We start from the raw sequence: 17,087 nt of genomic DNA on the forward strand, positions 1-17,087 counted from the left end.
TATATAAAAAACATTTCGAAATATAAAATAATATTTATTGATTTTTGATAAACACATAAAATAAGTTCTAAAGTAAATAAATTATAATAATTTCTTCTTACATATAAATACCTACACATGTACATAATGTCAAACATCATAACTTTATTGAAGTGTATAATTTTATATGAAATAATACAATCGCTAATTATTATCCACAACGGGGACTACGTTTTTTCGCTTATTGGTTGGCGCCACGGCGCATGCGTTGTTATTACTATGCCTGACATTTAGGGTGCTCACTAGCGCCACCATTACATTTTTATCAATTTACTTAGTAGCAAAAGTTACATGAGATTATACTACATTAGTTAAATATATTGTTATGTAGTATTTATATTTTGTTAGATAGTATTTAGTTTCTCATTAATGTAGTCCCAATTTACAATAATGATTATGGTGGTCACAGTTTTTTTAGTAATATTATAATAATAATACTTTTTATTGTTTCCAACATGAACTAAAAGAAACTGATAAATGGTGGCGACAGAGTGCGCGTTGGCTCAGTCTTTAAAAAAACCTGCGTATGCGCATAACAGATACGTAAAATTTTCTATGAAAATGAACCTTCACTACACCAGCACCTCTAGCGTCCCTCTCTTGCGTCAGCCCCCATTAGACAGTGACACCGACGTGTCCCAAAGCTGTTGACAATTGATTCTGTAGTTTGCGCATATCCGCTGACGACAACCCCTGTTGGGTACCGATCACTTTGAACGCATTCAAGTATTGCAGCTCCGAAAACTGGGCACCCTTCTCGCGTATCGATGTTATTATTTCCTGTAAAAACAACAGGTGTTAGAGCCTGTATCCCACACTCTGATAAAATATTATACTGTTTGGTTTGTTTAATAACATTCAATTTAATGTATATTCACCTCTGGAGTACAAGTCAATAGATGTAAATAGGTGTGAGCCCTGTGTAACCCATCGTGGGGTAATTGTAGAGCGGCGAGGCAATGTCTTAGAGTTGCCAATCGGGCGCTGGTCGCGGCGCCGTCATTGCCTTCTCCCTGCCACCGCCAGACTACGGCCGCCGACATCATCTCACCAACGCCACCGAAAATGTACTGGAAATAAAACTTTATATTGATCAAATGCGCGGGCGAGTCGCACTCGAAAAAGGTACTACTAGACTGAAACTATAGTCGACTTTTCCGTCGTTGATTATCGATATCGATCGACGGGTCACTCACGTGTTATTGTACATAAGTGACCCGTATTTTGACTAATAAATTTTATTTAATTTTTTTATATGCCATTTAACTAACTTCCAGAACAACACACAAATTTGAGTACGTACTACTCCAAGTGATACTCACGGCTCTAGTGGCGGGCCTGAGCACAGCGGCCGCGCGCTCGTGGAAGGCGAGCAGCGCATGCGCAAGTCTGGCCGCGTCGCCGTCGTGCGCCGCGGCCGCGCCGGCCTCGCGTTCCTCTTGCCCGAGGTAGTATACGCATTGGATGCGCATCTGTCACAAAAATCATCAAGTCGTGGAAAATTTGTGTTGAAAATACATTCTCAAATATTGTACAAATAGTTGTTATGGATAATATTTTTTTGTATGACCGCGCATTTTCCGTCAGGAGTACGGCACGTAAATATTTATATGTGATAATGGGAAAAAGTCATAACATAAAATATAAAAGAAATTGACAAACGATTTTTTACCTGAAAAAGGAGACATCTAGCTTTCTTAAAAACTCGCTAATAGGAGAGTTGTACCTTTTTGAAAAATTTTGTAGTGCGAGTTGTTACTTTTGTCAAAATTTTAAAGTGGCGTTCGCCCGATATTTTTTTACGACTGCATCAGGCTAGGGATGTAGTTCTAAATTATTAATTTTGCCTTAACACCAGCCACCCAATCCGAAAAAATCTATTGGACACAGTGCTAATACCAGTGGTGGAGAAAACCTAAAATGAGATTTATAGAAGCAAAAAGCGACCTTACGTTAGTGGTAATAGAACCTACCTCTAAATGCAAGAATAGCAGACACTTCTGCGATATCTCCTCAAATATCATAGCCGCCGATGTAATGTCATTGAGGAATTTATCGCTTAGCTTGATGGAAGTGGCGCCGCTCGGAGTAGCGCTGAGTAAACTCGGCAGGGATCTTATGTTAGAACATAACCAATCCTAAAAAAATATATAATTTAGTTCTTATTCTTATTGTAAAACGTCATCATCTAAACGGCAACACTTTCAACTATTGAATCTACACAAAAATCATTATAAAAATGGTTCAAAATATAATGTAAGTAAAATTATAAGTAAAATTCAAAAATATTTAATAGTACGGTTAAAAGCACATCATGCTACCCAAATTAATTACAAACTCGTCGCTTTTACCGCGCCATAGAGATTAATGCAGACTTAATGTCCTGTTACATGTAGTACATGCCGATCGGCTGATAGTTTAGTTAGATGCGAACTGACTTTTTATTGCGGCTAAAATGTCGACGTGTAAAGTACAGACAACAGCACATCAAATTATCCCGCATGAACCTCTATAGCGAGGTAATAGCGGCGAGTTTGCAATGAATTTGGGTAGGTTGATGTTCTGTTGACTGTACCAGATCGGCGTCGGCAACAATGATTTAATATACGTCGGGATTTCGAATGAAGAAGTCATAGTTACCATGGTCTCGCACAGTAAGGCCAAGTCAGCCAACGCGTTGACATCAGTTATCACTTCTCTCTTAGTTACCGCGCCGTCACCTAATGTTGACACTAGTGTTTCCGCCTCGCGCTCGTATGCTTCACGTAGTTCCTGTCAAATTGATGTGAAACTTGTTTAAAAAAATTATTTAAATATTATTTTTACAAGATTGTAAATATTTTACTTCCCATCTGTCTGTAAATAAATCTTGCAAGTTATATACCGCTGGCTCAATATATTTTAAATTTTACAAGTGGATTTAGTTTCCATAACAATGTGTGACTGTGATAAGGAATCGTATTGAACACTAGCTGTTGCCCGCAGTTTCGCCCGCGTTAATTTTCCGGGACGAAAAATACCCTATGTCCCTCTTCATATATAAACTACATCTATGCCAAATTCCAAGAAGACTGTTTGAGCATGAAGAGGTAACAAACAAACATACTTACTTTCGCATTTATAATACTTCGCTTAAGGCTTCGCCTAAGCGTTTAATAGGCTTCGCCTATAAGGCTTCGCTCCCGGAATTTCGGGATAAAAAGTACCCTATGTGTTATTCCAGATTATATTCTACTCGTGTACCAAATTTGTACAAATGTACGTGTTCAATCGGTCCAGTAGATTTTCCGTGAAAGAGTAACACAGTCACTATCCTGAGCCATTTGTTGCCAACCACGTCGAGACCTGTCTAAATCATCCCGCCATCTTGTTCGTGGTCTACCTCGACCCCTGCGCCCCTCGTGATTAGTGTTCAGACCTGCGTGTCGTGTCTCGTAGTAGAGCTATGCGCCACAGCCACCCGCCAGTTGGGCAGCGACTGCAGGAAGCGCACGATGTCGTCGTCCGCCAGCCAGCGCGCCGCGCGCGACGGGTGCGGCGGGTGCGCGGGGGAGAGGCGCGCGTGTGCGGCGCGGCATTGCGTCGCTAGCGCCGCTAGTGCGCCTAGTAGGGGAACATATTATTATCAGTCCGTCAACGGCTGCATTATGCGGGGTATAGGTCGGTTATAATATAAAACTATACTATCTCCTGTTTGTTATAAAGCTATAAACAACTACAAAGCTAACGTAACCGTGAACACGCAAATATGAGAGAGAGATAAAGATAGTAAACGCAATTATGAAAGATAGAGAGAGAACGCAAGTGAGAGAGAGAGAGAGAGAGAGAGAGAGAGAGAGAGATCGCAAGTATGAGAGCGATAGAGAGAGAGAGTGAATGTAAGTATGAGAGAGAGAGAGTGAATGCAAGTATGAGAGAGAGAGCGCGCAAGTATAATAGAGAGTGAACGCAAGTATGACAGATAGAGAGAGAGAGAGAGAGTAGACTCACTAGTGGTAGCCCGTAGTGCGTCCGCCCCGCCGCACGCGCCGCAGCGCGCCGCCGCCAGCGCCGCGTCCGCCACCGCGCGCCAGCTCTCACCGCAACACGTGAATATCATGCGATGTCGTTCTCTGTCGTTGGAGTTTGTACATAAAAGGTGAGAATCTACTCGTAAAACGAAGATTACGAATAAAAAAAGAAAGAGATTACGAATGAACGGCTTGGAACGAGATCTAGTCTATAGCCTCTTAAACATATATAATATAATAATAGACATTCAAACGGCAAAAGATCGCAAGGCAAGCCGAACATGCGATGGTCTGACGAACTGTCGGCCTTCGAAAGAAGAGGGCAACAACTGGCGAGTGATAATTGGAAACAGAAAGAAGAGGCTTTTTCCCAGCAGTGGGACAACATACTTATATAATACATAAATATATTTAAAAAGTATATAATTAAAAAAATACTATTATTATAGCTAGTTTACCCCGGCTTCACTCGCACGACCAGTGGCGGCTGTCGCTCCCGCCAAGCGCTAGATGCCCTCATAGCTTCGTCGATGATATTCCGTGCGGTGGTGGCCAAGCGGGAACTTTCACCCCAACGTACATAGTCCGTTATGAAAGCGCGGAGTGAACATTCGCCGCCTCTGTAATAACAATATTTATTTTAACAGTTGTTGGCAATACCTATGTATTAATACATAATACATTTTTTAAAAATCATACCTAATTGCCTTTATTAAATGCCGGCTCTACACTATCGCGGACTAATTCGCAAAACTTGGCAGATTTGGCATACAAATAAATAACGCACTCATACAAACTACGCAATGTTTTATGCATTCGCGTTGTCATCTGTCCGAATTCAGCGATAGTGTCTAGTATGTGTACGTAAGCGCTTCATAATATGTCCCGCACCACCGTACGTCAGAGCTATGATTTTCCAAACGCTTAAGAAGTTCATAATTCGAATCTAATTACTAAGGTGTAGAGAAAACCACGGAGATAGATGAGATTTCATTAGATATCACTATTATTTTAGTATGAAGAATCAATGAAAAATACATGTACCATCATTAAATGGGATCACTAACTTCACATAGTTTTCTAATTACTAGGCAGTTAATATTTAATCTCAAGGCCTGGTGGCCTTGAGATTATATATTAACTGCCTAGTAATTAATAGAGAGATCTTTGTCGCGGGTCTGTGGTTTATATCCACCTGAAGAGGACCTGGTACACGAGCCGCTACATTGTTATAATCAGAGGTGCAAAGGCGTGGCGAAAATGGGCGGGACTTGATTCATTTTCTGACCGACTGCCGGCGGAGCGTGTTGCCTCATATCGTCACACAAGTTATATAAAGTTGTGTTAGAGATCATATAGTATGCCGGTTCGTCTTAGTTGTTGAAAGAAAGAAAGAAAAATTGATTATTTGGCAACATTAATGTCATAATTAAAATTACATAAAATTTACACAATTATGCACCAAAATGGCCTTCGCTCAGCATAGGTCGCGGACCACGGTATGGACTCACCCAGTGAGCGGCTCAATGTGAGCGCAAAGGGCGTGCAGCGCCGGCAACACTGCGTGCAGGTGAGCGGGGTCGGGGCGACACACCGCCGCGCGAGTGGGGCCAATGGCGCGAGTGCACAGCGCCGGCACCGCTGCAATGTCAAATTTACAAGGTTTGTGGAACACATTTCCGGCTGATATGCGCGACGTCTATACCTATAAGGTCTGCATGTGTGTACACTGAACGTATATCTATTGCACGTGCAATTTGCAAGCAAATTGGTATGGAATTTAATGCACGTGTACACGTGCGTATACATGCATGCGTTAGAATTCTACACAACTATAATTTGGTGTTTACGCCCTTTTACTGAATGTATATGTTGCTTATGTCCCAGTTGGTTAAATGGTCCCAGTTGGTTTCAGATTAGGTTAATTACCTCGTACCTGAATATGAGTATGCGGTTTTGACCTAATTTCGACAATAATTCTACCATTCATCGCTACTTTTCCGGGGGATCTGTCCTTTATTTGGTCATTAGTGTAATAAAAGTAGGAAAGGAGATGAGAATTAAGAAAAAAAGTCTTCTTTTTACACGTACTAGTTAACTTGAACAGCTTAGTCCTCCTCCGTTGTGGTCGTTTCTTAGCAAAATAGTCCGCTATTCGAAGTTCAGCGGTCACCGGTTCAGCCACGGCCCCACTCGACCTCTGAGCCGCGAGGGTCACGCTTTCAATCTCCAAATATTCCGTCAGCAACAATTGGAACTGAAAATGAGGAACTGTTTGGAGTTGATCTGAGTGTCAAAGTTAATTTCTACAACATCGAAAGATGGCGTGCATTGAAAAATAAGCTTGGAAACATCCTCTGTAGGTATTTAGGTCCTTACATTATGATTATCACGGACCTTTGATGTCCGTGATAATCTATTTGTCCATTTACACATGGTGTTATAAAATACCTGTATACATATAATATACATACGAAGTGGTAAGTTATCATACCTTGGGTAAATACGTTTTAAGTTAATATTAATAGGTACTGCTAAAAAGCTTGTAAGGAACTTTTGTATTTGTTTTGTGTTTGTGGACGCGACTGATGTCTAGTTTTTAAAAGTTTATATATATATCAACTTGAAACTTCACATAAAGGTATCGTATCTTACCAATTCCTACTGTATATATGTATTGTAACATCCTCACGATGTGTGATCTTCACCTGCACATAGGTGGACAGTTTAGTTCACTAGTGTGTATCCGACTACCTGCCACTAGATGGCGGGTTAGGTAGTCGAAATTAGGTATATAGGTAGTTATATTTAGGTATACAGGTATTAGGGAATATATGTAGAAAAATCATGTAAGATCCCATTAGGCGACTTGAATAAAATCTGACACCAGTGTTAGCAATAACACACTCGATATGATAATGATAATGGAACATCCTAGAAGTGCTATACTTACGACTTGTTGTACGGCGCTCCAATAATGTTGCTCCGTGTGCAGACACGAATCGGAAATGCGATAACGTTGTAATGCGGCTCGCCATAATTGGAGAAGCCTGCAATGGGAATTTATCAGCAATTGATACTAATCGTACTTTTTTCGTTATTATCATCTATTATGAAACATGTCATTATCTTCTTAAAATCATCTATCAAGGGACTACGAATCGGTTGGGACCTAAATAATTAATTTGGACTTTGATTTTAAAACTCGCGAACCAGTGATATTTTTAGGTATTAAAAAGACTTTTGAGATACCTATTAAAATTAATAATGTCAAAAGGTTTTCTACTACCAAGTTTCATGCCACGTATGTATAGGTTAAATATTTTCAAAAAATATTTTTAGGTTAAATGAGTTTGGACAGTTTTATGTCGTATGAGCAACGTATACTCATACACACCTTCTGTTTCTCGCCGCACAAGCTCTAAACTCCTCCCCCAGTGACGTCACCAACCTCGCCAGCGGTCGCCCCGTCTCTGTCACACAATCACCATCTTGTATTTCTTCGTCCTCTTCACACTCCACGTCAGCTTCCACGTCACCTTCGTCTATGATCCGACGGGACACTGACTCTATGACTTCTAGTAGCTCCGTTTGAATTTGCACTTTGAATTTCTGTAAAAGAATTATTTTATCTATTCTTCCTCAAAAAATCGCGAGGGAGATCTTAATTGCATTTCTTAATAAATAATATTGAAGAGAAACCATGAGAAACGAAATATTAAATATATACGTAACAGCCAGTGTTGCCATACAAAAAGACACAACATCCACATACATTTTCACTTCATTATGTAAGTACTATTTAATGAAAGGCATTCAATACAAACTAAAGACATCCTGCTTTTATCTTAAAAATATATATACCTCAGTCGCTTCTTTCAGCTGGTCTAGTATTCCAAGCGCCTCCAAAGATATCATGACAGTGCTCTCAAATGTTTTGTCCTCTTCTGACAGGGACGCCTCATATTCCGGCGTTATGTCTTGTAGATACGCGTCCGTCACCTCCTCGCTTTTTGTCAGTTCTGAAATACTTTAACCAAGTACAGTCTGTCTAAAAAGTGAAGAAAACTATTTTTTAGCAAACTACATTTTTTGCAATTGCAATACCAAATAGAATGACCAAGATTGGTTGATTAACACTCAGTGTTGCTACCATAGATAAGAGGACATAGCTCTTTCATTTATTTCTTTACTTTCTAGATTAATTAATAGTTTACTGAGGCCTAAAGGATTTAGAGCGCAGCATCCCAAATTCATTGGCGCAAAAATATATATTTGTGATCGTCAAATCAAGCCCTTTGAATTCATATTTCAGACGATATATTTTTACCCCTAAAAGTTGCCTCAAAATAAAATTTATTTATTAACTGTTACTTGTGCATATTTGGGTCACAGACATACATTTGTATAGTTTTCTAGTCAATCGGTTCAGTAGTTAAGGAGCAAACAAAGGGAGAAAATAATGCAAGATAACAACGACGCTATACATACCGGCCAACAAAAGCGCAGTGCGTCGGCGAGCGGACAGCCGTCGGGACAACGGAGCGCGGTCGTCGCGGTACACAGCCTCGCTCAGTCGACGAACTATCACTTCCACCAACTCACATTTCTTACCCTGACAAATAAATATAAAGCAGTTTCAGCTACCTACCAAATTTATGTTAATCTAGTGTTATGCCGGCTACACACATCGCCAAACTAAGATAAATGCCGACGCGAAGGCATGAACATTGCGTAGTTTGTATGAGAGCTTTTATTTCCCGAAATTAAAAACCAGTAATGTACTCGTATGCCGAATCTGCAAAGGTCGGCAAACTGCACCGCAATAGTGTGTAGCCGGCATTACAGTGTGTTGAAGCGGTGGTAATCCAGTGGTTAAGATTGGATTATAATATTGTGCGAAATTGGCCCGTACGAAGCCGGGGCGGGTCGATAGTTAATGAAATAAATAGAACGGCTTTATGTGAACCAATGAATGCAAAACCACTCAAAGGACAATACACTTGAGATCATGTTCACTGATACAACACTTCTCGCAAGGTGTGCGCGGCCGTCAACAGATCGCAGATCAGTTTGCAGGCTCTCTCTTTCTGATACTACCACTAACTCGCTACAATCCGATTTTTTGCTAGTTATAAAATACGTTACCTGCAAATGTTGACGTGTGGTGTTGAGAGCGTCGACATGCGATAGCGTAGTGTCGGCAGTGTCTAACGCCTCTCGCAATGTGTGCGCGGCCGCCAACACGCGGCCGGAGGATATGAGCTCGCGGGTTTCCCTTTCTGACACCACCACATGCTCGCTATGAATTGAAAATAAATAAAACTGAAATCGTGGTGGTTCAACGGTTGAGATGCCCAGCCATAATGAAAAAGTCCCAGGTTCAAATTCTACTAATGCCACATTTGTATATCAATATGACCATGTATAATAGTTTTAACATGTTACCATATGCCTAGAATCAGAAAAGAAAACTAATGAACTAACGAAAAAATAAATCTTCAAATTTCAAATATTTGAATCTTTGTTGCCTAATACAATTCTAATACAATACTATCACATACAAATGGAGTATTAATTATTTATTTATTGAGTAACAGACACGTAGCTTCAGCAGCTGTGTCTATATCAAGCAGCATTGAAAGTTTCTAGATATTTCTCTATAAAAAGTCACATCACTGATATCAATTAATAGTTATTAATTAATAGTTATATAAAGTTTTATATTGATTCAGATTTTATACAACACACACATTATTATTATAATTATATAGTACATATCCTTTGTGTATGGTTTTGTTGCATATCTTTAACTATTCATTACTATAAGCTACATTTGGCTTTTTGTGTAGTAATAACCGGCTAGAAGTGCTAGGTGCGATTACTTGGTATTAAAACAGATATTTAATACTTACATATCCGTCAACATTTGGAGTGCATAATGATGTGTTCTAGCGTCCGCCCACAGACGGCGAAGGTCGTCTCTTCTCAACCGCAGGAGTCCTCGGCATGCCGCTAATCTGGCTACCGCAGCATCACAGTGCTGGCCCCAAACAGTCAATGCCGCACCAACACTGCTAAATTTCTGGAAAAATAAGTTATTTATTTATGTTGTGTGATTTGTCAGGATCATGGCAAGTGGAAATCTCTAGCTCAAGTGGTAATCTCTCTTTTTCTCTAGCTCATTTTTGGATACAGTTTCCAACATATTTTCGGATAAGTGTACTTACTTGCATGACCTCCATTATTTCCTGAGCGTGTATAGCAACTAACTCATCCAGCCGGGCATCACTTTTCTTGTACTCTTTCTCTAGCTTGGCCCTTTCTTTTTCACGCTGTTCATTTGTTTCACTTGCTGACAGGGTGCGAATCACTGACATAAGCAGGCCACTCTAGACAATAAAAAAAACTATAGAGACAATTCAACAAACTATTGTGGTAAGTTCAAATAAAAATATAATTCTGGCTAAATAACATGATTGTATTGATATGCGGTGCCTGTGCCTTAATTATTCTAGCAAGAGGATTTAAAATTTTATATAAACCGGACAAATCACACAACATAAATAAATCTGGATGAAGGATACAGCACAATTATTATTTATTTATTTATTATAGCTTTAATTCCATTTGTGGTCCTCAAGGATAAAAGGCTTTTAGCACAATTATTATTAGGAGTTAACTCAGAAGCTTAGTGGGAAGTTAGCAAATTTCGTCAATATGAGTTAATTCCATCATGAATGTATACCGTTTCCTTTCCTTGCTTCACACCCCTAGGGGGCTTTGTGGGAGGCGGAGACGACATTATCCTTTTCACAATAATTATTAGAGGTTCTCTTTATGTATTTAGGAGAACTAATGATTATTTTCTAAATAAATTTCTATTATCCGACCGCCCACAAAGTCTACAAACAAAACCAAAATTTTCTGAAATTCTGACAAGCAATGAACCACTGTATGACAAATGTATGTCAAAGTCAGGACAGGAAAGATAACACTCCCAATAAACATTTTGGCTGGCATAAACCTACCATCGTCAAGTTCACACCCAGGAACGGCTTCAGACGTGGGAACTCCTCAACGCTTTATAAAAAAGACATTGGCATACTGCGCGCGGAGCCCTTTCTAAATATATGATTGGAATTCAAAAAATATTCATCATTCAATCGATGAAATCTAAAGTTTTGGTATTATTGAATGAACACAGCATAGAGGCCCCGCGCGCGGTATACACAATAATTTCCGAATTAAAACCATAGACAAGCTAGCTGTCATATCATGGTTATGTCATTCGAATTTCAATAATTATTTATTTTGGTCAGGTACCTGGGTATTGGATTCAATATTTGTATTGGATTATCAAAGGGATTATTATTCCTGTAATCGCTACATTACTGCAACAACATTTAATAAAGTAATAGCATACGTGGTTACAATAAAACTATTACATCAATAATTTTATAAGAATTCGTTTTACAATGTCAATGATTGACATCGATTACAACCATGACTGAGTAGAATAAAATATCTTCATTTGTAAACATTACACTAAGAACATGAGTGCTAACAAAAATAAACCAGTTGTGGATTCAGGTTTATGCCGTTGCTGCGGAAATATAAAGAAATGTCGCTTGTTGAACGTCGAATATGAGTGGCTAGGCCGAAAAGAAATTTATTCTGATATGTTTGTGGATTGTTTCGGACTTGTGCTATCCCATTTGGATATGGAGTCGTCTACCTGTCTGATATGTGCAACATGTGTGAATCGTTTACGAGAAGCATGCACATTCAGGGACCAAGTTCTGGTGTGTGAGGAGAAACTGTTGCAGTCCAAAATGATGTATGATGATAATGTATTAAATGACGCAATAGATATCAAACAAGAAATGGAAGGAGACCCTGATTCTGATCATCATTGTCCGGATGACGGACAAATAGAAAATTGTGAAGTTGTAGAAATAAAAGAAGAACAGGCACAACAAGCAAGAAGTAACATTAAAGTAGTTGTGAAAAAGAAATTGGTGAGGACAGATTCTGACGACCATGTGAGGGTGAAAAAAGGTTCTGATGATGGATATGTAGACAATGTTGTCGAAATTAAAGCTGAACCTCCACAAGAGGTAAGAAGAAAAGTCAAAGTAGTTCCAAAAAAGAAATTGTTCAGGAAAGTTTCTGCTGATGAAATGAAGGCAAAAACAGAACTGTTCCAGAGGATCAAAAAGCTGAGGTCCAAGATAGACACTATGAAGAATGTTGATCCATCAGTAAATATTCATGTAAAACCATTGCCAGTTCGAAAGTCAGTGGATAAAGAAGTCAATACTCTCCATAATGCAGTTACCATTGTGCAAAATTCTTTTGTTTGTCCTTTCTTAAACACATTCAGTGATTTTAATTGTATGTACTGCAAAGAAATGTTTACTGAGCCAGACAAACTCAGGGAACACACACTCACTCATGACCCAAGTGGTTATGAAGATTCTTTGTGTGATAATAAAACACCACAAATTGATATAACTAGAATTGATTGTCGATTATGTCCAATCAGAATCACAACCATAGAAGATTTCAAAAATCATATAGTCACTCATGGAAAAACTATTTATACAGATTCAGATAATGAATTTTTACAATTTAGACTGAAAGTAGGGAAAATGACTTGTGTCGAATGTGATACAAGTTTTGGTTATTTTCATGGTTTAAAGAGACACATGGCGGAACATTTTGGGACTCATATATGTGAGTTGTGTGGTGCACATTACTTTGACCAACATGGATTAACTATGCACTTGAAAAGTCATGAAGAAAAGACAGATTTTCCTTGTGATCAATGTGACAGAATATTCAAATCTAAACATGGTAGAAACTACCATGTGACACACATGCATGATAAACCTCAGTATCCTTGTTATAAGTGTGATGAAATATTATTTTCTTATTCAAAAAGATACAGGCATATGATTGATGTTCATGGTGAAACACGTTCATTTCCCTGTGAACATTGTGATAGAGTTTATGACAGTAGAAAAGGTCTCAGAGAGCATAATAGAAGAACACACTTAAAGGTTTTAAAACATGAATGTACAATTTGTGATAAAAAATTCTACCAACCTTCAGCATTAAAAGATCATATGACGTCACATACAGGAGAAAGAAACTTTAGATGTGAATATTGTGGAAAAACATACCCTAGGATGAGGGCTTTACGAGTGCATTTGCAATCTCATGACAGTGAAAAAAAGTACAAGTGTAATTTGTGTAGTGCAGCATATACACAAGCAAATAATTTAAAAAATCATATGAAAACCAAGCATCAAAATTTTGATATAAAGGATGATCTTGAATAAGTAAATGTTTCATTTTCATACATTATTATTTTATAGAATAAACTATAACGCCATTTTGATTGATATTTCAGTTTAATATTGACCCACCCCACACTTACTTTTTTTGTCTACACCTACCTATGTAGTGTAGTCCACTACAGTCAGTTGCACATCAAGTTACCCTGCATTAACCTCTGTGGCGCGGTATTAGCGGCGAGTTTGCAATGATTTTGGGTAGGTTGATGTGCTGTTGACTGTACCTATATGATGTCTTGTCATGTTGAGTGATTATAGTGGAACTCTCGATAGTTTCAAGTACTATCGATCGAAGAAAAAACAATCAAAAGTATCGCTAAGTAGGTACTATCGTTTGTTCGTGGTTTGTTCTAAGACTATACTAACCGTCATCCTTATCGTTATCCTTACATATTAAAAAACAAAGTCCACTACCGCGTCTGTCTGTTCGCGAAAATCTCAAACTACTGCTCGGATTTTCATGCGGTTTTCACTAATACTTAGATAGTGTAATTTCTGAGGAAGGTTTATAACTAATTCCACGGTCTTTATACATATACTAGCATATATATATATATATACTCATTTATTAGGTATGTCAGATTCGTCTATTTTTATAGTTCATTCATGGATTTAGTACTTAAGTACTTCGTACAACGGCGTACACCTACTATTACTGCACATTTATTCCGCCAAAGTACAGCACTGTATGTTAGGTATACAAAAGCTTTGCCGCCTTTTACTATGTCGATTAAAACGTTTATTTTAGACTACTTTATACTTTATTAATCCTTTCATTATGTATGCATTTGTTTGTGAATATATATACAATGAGGCAATGTTTGTGTACCTTAGTTGTACCAGTAGCGCTATCTGCGCTGAGCTTTGTGTGATATTCCATGAGTTCATTTTGATGGATTATTTTCTTTGGTAGTAAAAAATATATATTTTTTCTTTTCTTCTTTGTGGCAATCAAACTTCTTCAATAGAGCTTATTTTTTAGTAAAAAATAATATGGTGCTGAAGTGAAATAAGTTTTTGAAAAACTATTCTAAAAGCCATTATATTTTTTTAATTAGTTTTTCTAGTGGCAACACGTCATGTTAAACGTCAATGTCAATATAAGTTCAAAACTTTCGTCCGTTGTTGTGATTGTGATGTGAATCTATTTTATTGTTGGTTGGTTTATTTTGTATCTCAAGCTTGTGCTCAACTCAAGCTAAACGATTAGTCGCTGTTGTGTAGGTAATTGTTTGTTTTACAAGCCATGGATTATTCAACAATTAGTAACAAAACTGGTATAACTGAAGTCGAAGACTTAACAAACGGCGAGTTAAGCGAACGGTATTATTTATTGAAAAAACAGTTTGAGAATTTAACCAGCAGCTATGAGGCAACAAAACAAGAACTTTACAACGTCAGGCTGAGTTATCAGACAGCCCTTGATGTCCAGAGTCACCTAAACGCTGAGTTAGAGAGTTACCAAGTCGATGAAGTAAAACGTAGAAATGAGTTGAACAATCGTATATCATGTCTCCAGGAAGAGATAACTACATTGCGAGAAGAGAAATCCGAATTGATTGATAAACAAGCGATTGAAGTTAAAAAGCTAGAGGATGAGATAAAATATTTGAAAGAGGAAAAAATTAATAACAAACGTGAGAGTCCAATTCGTGATACTAGTGAGTTAGATGATGCAAAAGCGGCTGTTGCATTGGCTACGTCAGAAGCTGCTGCTGCAAAAGCGGCACTGGATGAAGCACGAGCTGAAATAATGTCCTGGAAGATAAGAACTGAGGAATTGGTAACTGAAATGGCTGAAATACGCGCCGCAGCAGATATAAAGCGCGAAGAGCTTAAGGCGGCTGGTGAGAGGGAAGCGGTTGCACTGTCAGATTTAGCAGAGGCAAGAGCTATGCTGCATCAATTCACTTCTGATAACCAGGACCTGCAGCCACATGGTAAACTTTTGTTTTTTTATTTAACTTTTTTTTGTACGTAACTTACATGTTTGAAATAATAATAAATAAATACATAGCAATAAATAGCACAGATAAATAGCATTTGACCTGAGCCAGGATCAAATTTAGAATTTTCTATGTAGCGGTCATGAAGTCTTGATTGCTATAACTGTTATTAGCAGTGGTGTGTGCCTATGTGAAAAAGCAATTTGTTTGTTGCCTGAAATAAAGAAATATAAATTTAAATCCAAAAGTCAACAATGTGTTTGTTTTGCAAGTTTAAATTTACATACTTACATGTATTATTTTTGACTTACAGCTGCTAAAGGAAATTCAATATTTGCTGAAGTTGAAGACAAGAGGCAAGAAATGGCAAAGAATTTAATACAAATGAAACAGACCAATTCAAGGGTAAAGTATTTGACTGCTAATAATACCTGTATTAGAAGGAAAGTGGTGGGAGCTGTAAGATCTTGGTGATCTTGCCAGTGGATTAGCAAGAGAAAGATTTAAATGGATTTGTTATACATGTCACACATGCATTTTACCTTATTTTTGAAAATAAAATTCTGGATTCCAGAATTTTTTCATCTCATTATTTTCAAAAATAAGAGAAAGATTTCTTCCAGATTATTTATTTACCTATTTTTACTATTGTTACTAAAGTCATCAATACATTGTGAAGTACATAGCACTTAAGGCAAACGGGCGAGCTGTGTGTACCTCAGCATATGCCACCATAGCTTTATTTAAGCATGAAACTATGATTACAGTTGAGACGAGAGCTGGCGAACAAACAGAATGAACTGGATGTGTTACTGAGAGAGAAGCAAACAATTTGGGAGCAGCAGACTGGAGCTGCGGCACATTATGACAGGGAGTTGATTGGTAAGTTAACTCACTGAACAAATAACATAACTTAATAATTCTTGCCTAGAAAGTATGAAAAAAATGTTTATTTGTTTGATATAACTTTCTCGTCTCTGTAGCCATATTTTTATACTTTCCAGAAAGTTATGAAGAAAGGATATCACAGCTGGAAGGTCTATGTGAAAGGCAGAGACGTGAGTTAGCTCGTTGGTTCGGGAAGCTGTGCGAGCCCACTGCCAATGGCTGGCTGCCTGGTGTACTGGATCATTTGAAGTGAGTTCAAGACTATCCTATCTTTAACTAACAGCTTGGGTGCTCAGGTGTAAATCGAAAAATGGACATGTATTCCATGTACGGCCATTATTATAAATCATTTTCATCTGCTTCAGATTAATTTTATAACAATACATTTTTTTAAAATCATTGCAATGTAAACGGAAATCTTCCTAACTTCATTTCCATTTCAGCCAGACACTCTTTCAAAGATGCTTTCTACATTTTTCAGGTCCGAATGTGAGCAGTTAAGAGCTGAAGTATTATCTAAAGGCGCGGCTCAACTAGCGAGCGCAGCGCAAGTGAGGGAACTGAGAAGGAAACTAGCCGTTTTGACTGCAAACAACGCCAAACAGGCCATCAGCTCACCTATAAACGAATCTAAAGATGACATTGGAATTACGAAGGTATCTGTGGAAATCAAAAACAAAAACAAACCTACAGTTGAAGATGTCAAGAAAAAAGTATCATTTAATTAGTGATGTATGAATTTATTATAAGGTTTAAAACGTGTATATATTTACAGAAATAACTGCTGGGTAATAAATTGTAAATTATCTAAAACATGTTTGTTAGCAATATAAAATCACATT

The 17,087-nt window shown here is 38.0% G+C and overlaps 3 protein-coding genes across 3 annotated transcripts; 2 read left to right on the forward strand and 1 right to left on the reverse strand.

The window, feature by feature from the left end:
• Positions 1 to 622: 622 nt before the first annotated feature.
• On the reverse strand, positions 623 to 10,997 carry Sec8 (Secretory 8). Its single transcript, XM_053746840.2, has 18 exons — positions 10,798 to 10,997; positions 10,280 to 10,441; positions 9,965 to 10,134; positions 9,198 to 9,351; positions 8,541 to 8,664; positions 7,914 to 8,071; positions 7,447 to 7,661; positions 7,003 to 7,099; positions 6,141 to 6,306; positions 5,561 to 5,690; positions 4,508 to 4,669; positions 4,030 to 4,151; positions 3,458 to 3,642; positions 2,680 to 2,811; positions 2,013 to 2,177; positions 1,362 to 1,511; positions 918 to 1,109; positions 623 to 819 (listed from the first exon to the last, which is right to left on the reverse strand). The coding sequence occupies exons 1-18, from the start codon at positions 10,852 to 10,854 to the stop codon at positions 655 to 657; spliced, it is 2,706 nt and encodes a 901-aa protein (XP_053602815.1). The 5' UTR covers positions 10,855 to 10,997; the 3' UTR covers positions 623 to 654.
• A 327-nt stretch (positions 10,998 to 11,324) lies between these two features.
• On the forward strand, positions 11,325 to 13,459 carry LOC128670494 (zinc finger protein 555-like). The gene has a single exon (XM_053746194.1). It carries the CDS (start codon positions 11,606 to 11,608, stop codon positions 13,394 to 13,396), a length of 1,791 nt encoding a protein of 596 aa, XP_053602169.1. The 5' UTR covers positions 11,325 to 11,605; the 3' UTR covers positions 13,397 to 13,459.
• Positions 13,460 to 14,510: 1,051 nt separating this feature from the next.
• Spindly (spindly) lies at positions 14,511 to 17,058 on the forward strand. Its single transcript, XM_053746198.2, has 5 exons — positions 14,511 to 15,351; positions 15,671 to 15,762; positions 16,125 to 16,239; positions 16,362 to 16,494; positions 16,727 to 17,058. Exons 1-5 carry the CDS (start codon positions 14,658 to 14,660, stop codon positions 16,971 to 16,973), a joined length of 1,281 nt encoding a protein of 426 aa, XP_053602173.1. The 5' UTR covers positions 14,511 to 14,657; the 3' UTR covers positions 16,974 to 17,058.
• The last annotated feature ends 29 nt before the right edge of the window (positions 17,059 to 17,087 follow it).

Source organism: Plodia interpunctella, chromosome 6 (genome assembly GCF_027563975.2).
Source record: "Plodia interpunctella isolate USDA-ARS_2022_Savannah chromosome 6, ilPloInte3.2, whole genome shotgun sequence".
NCBI classification, from domain to species: domain Eukaryota; kingdom Metazoa; phylum Arthropoda; class Insecta; order Lepidoptera; family Pyralidae; genus Plodia; species Plodia interpunctella.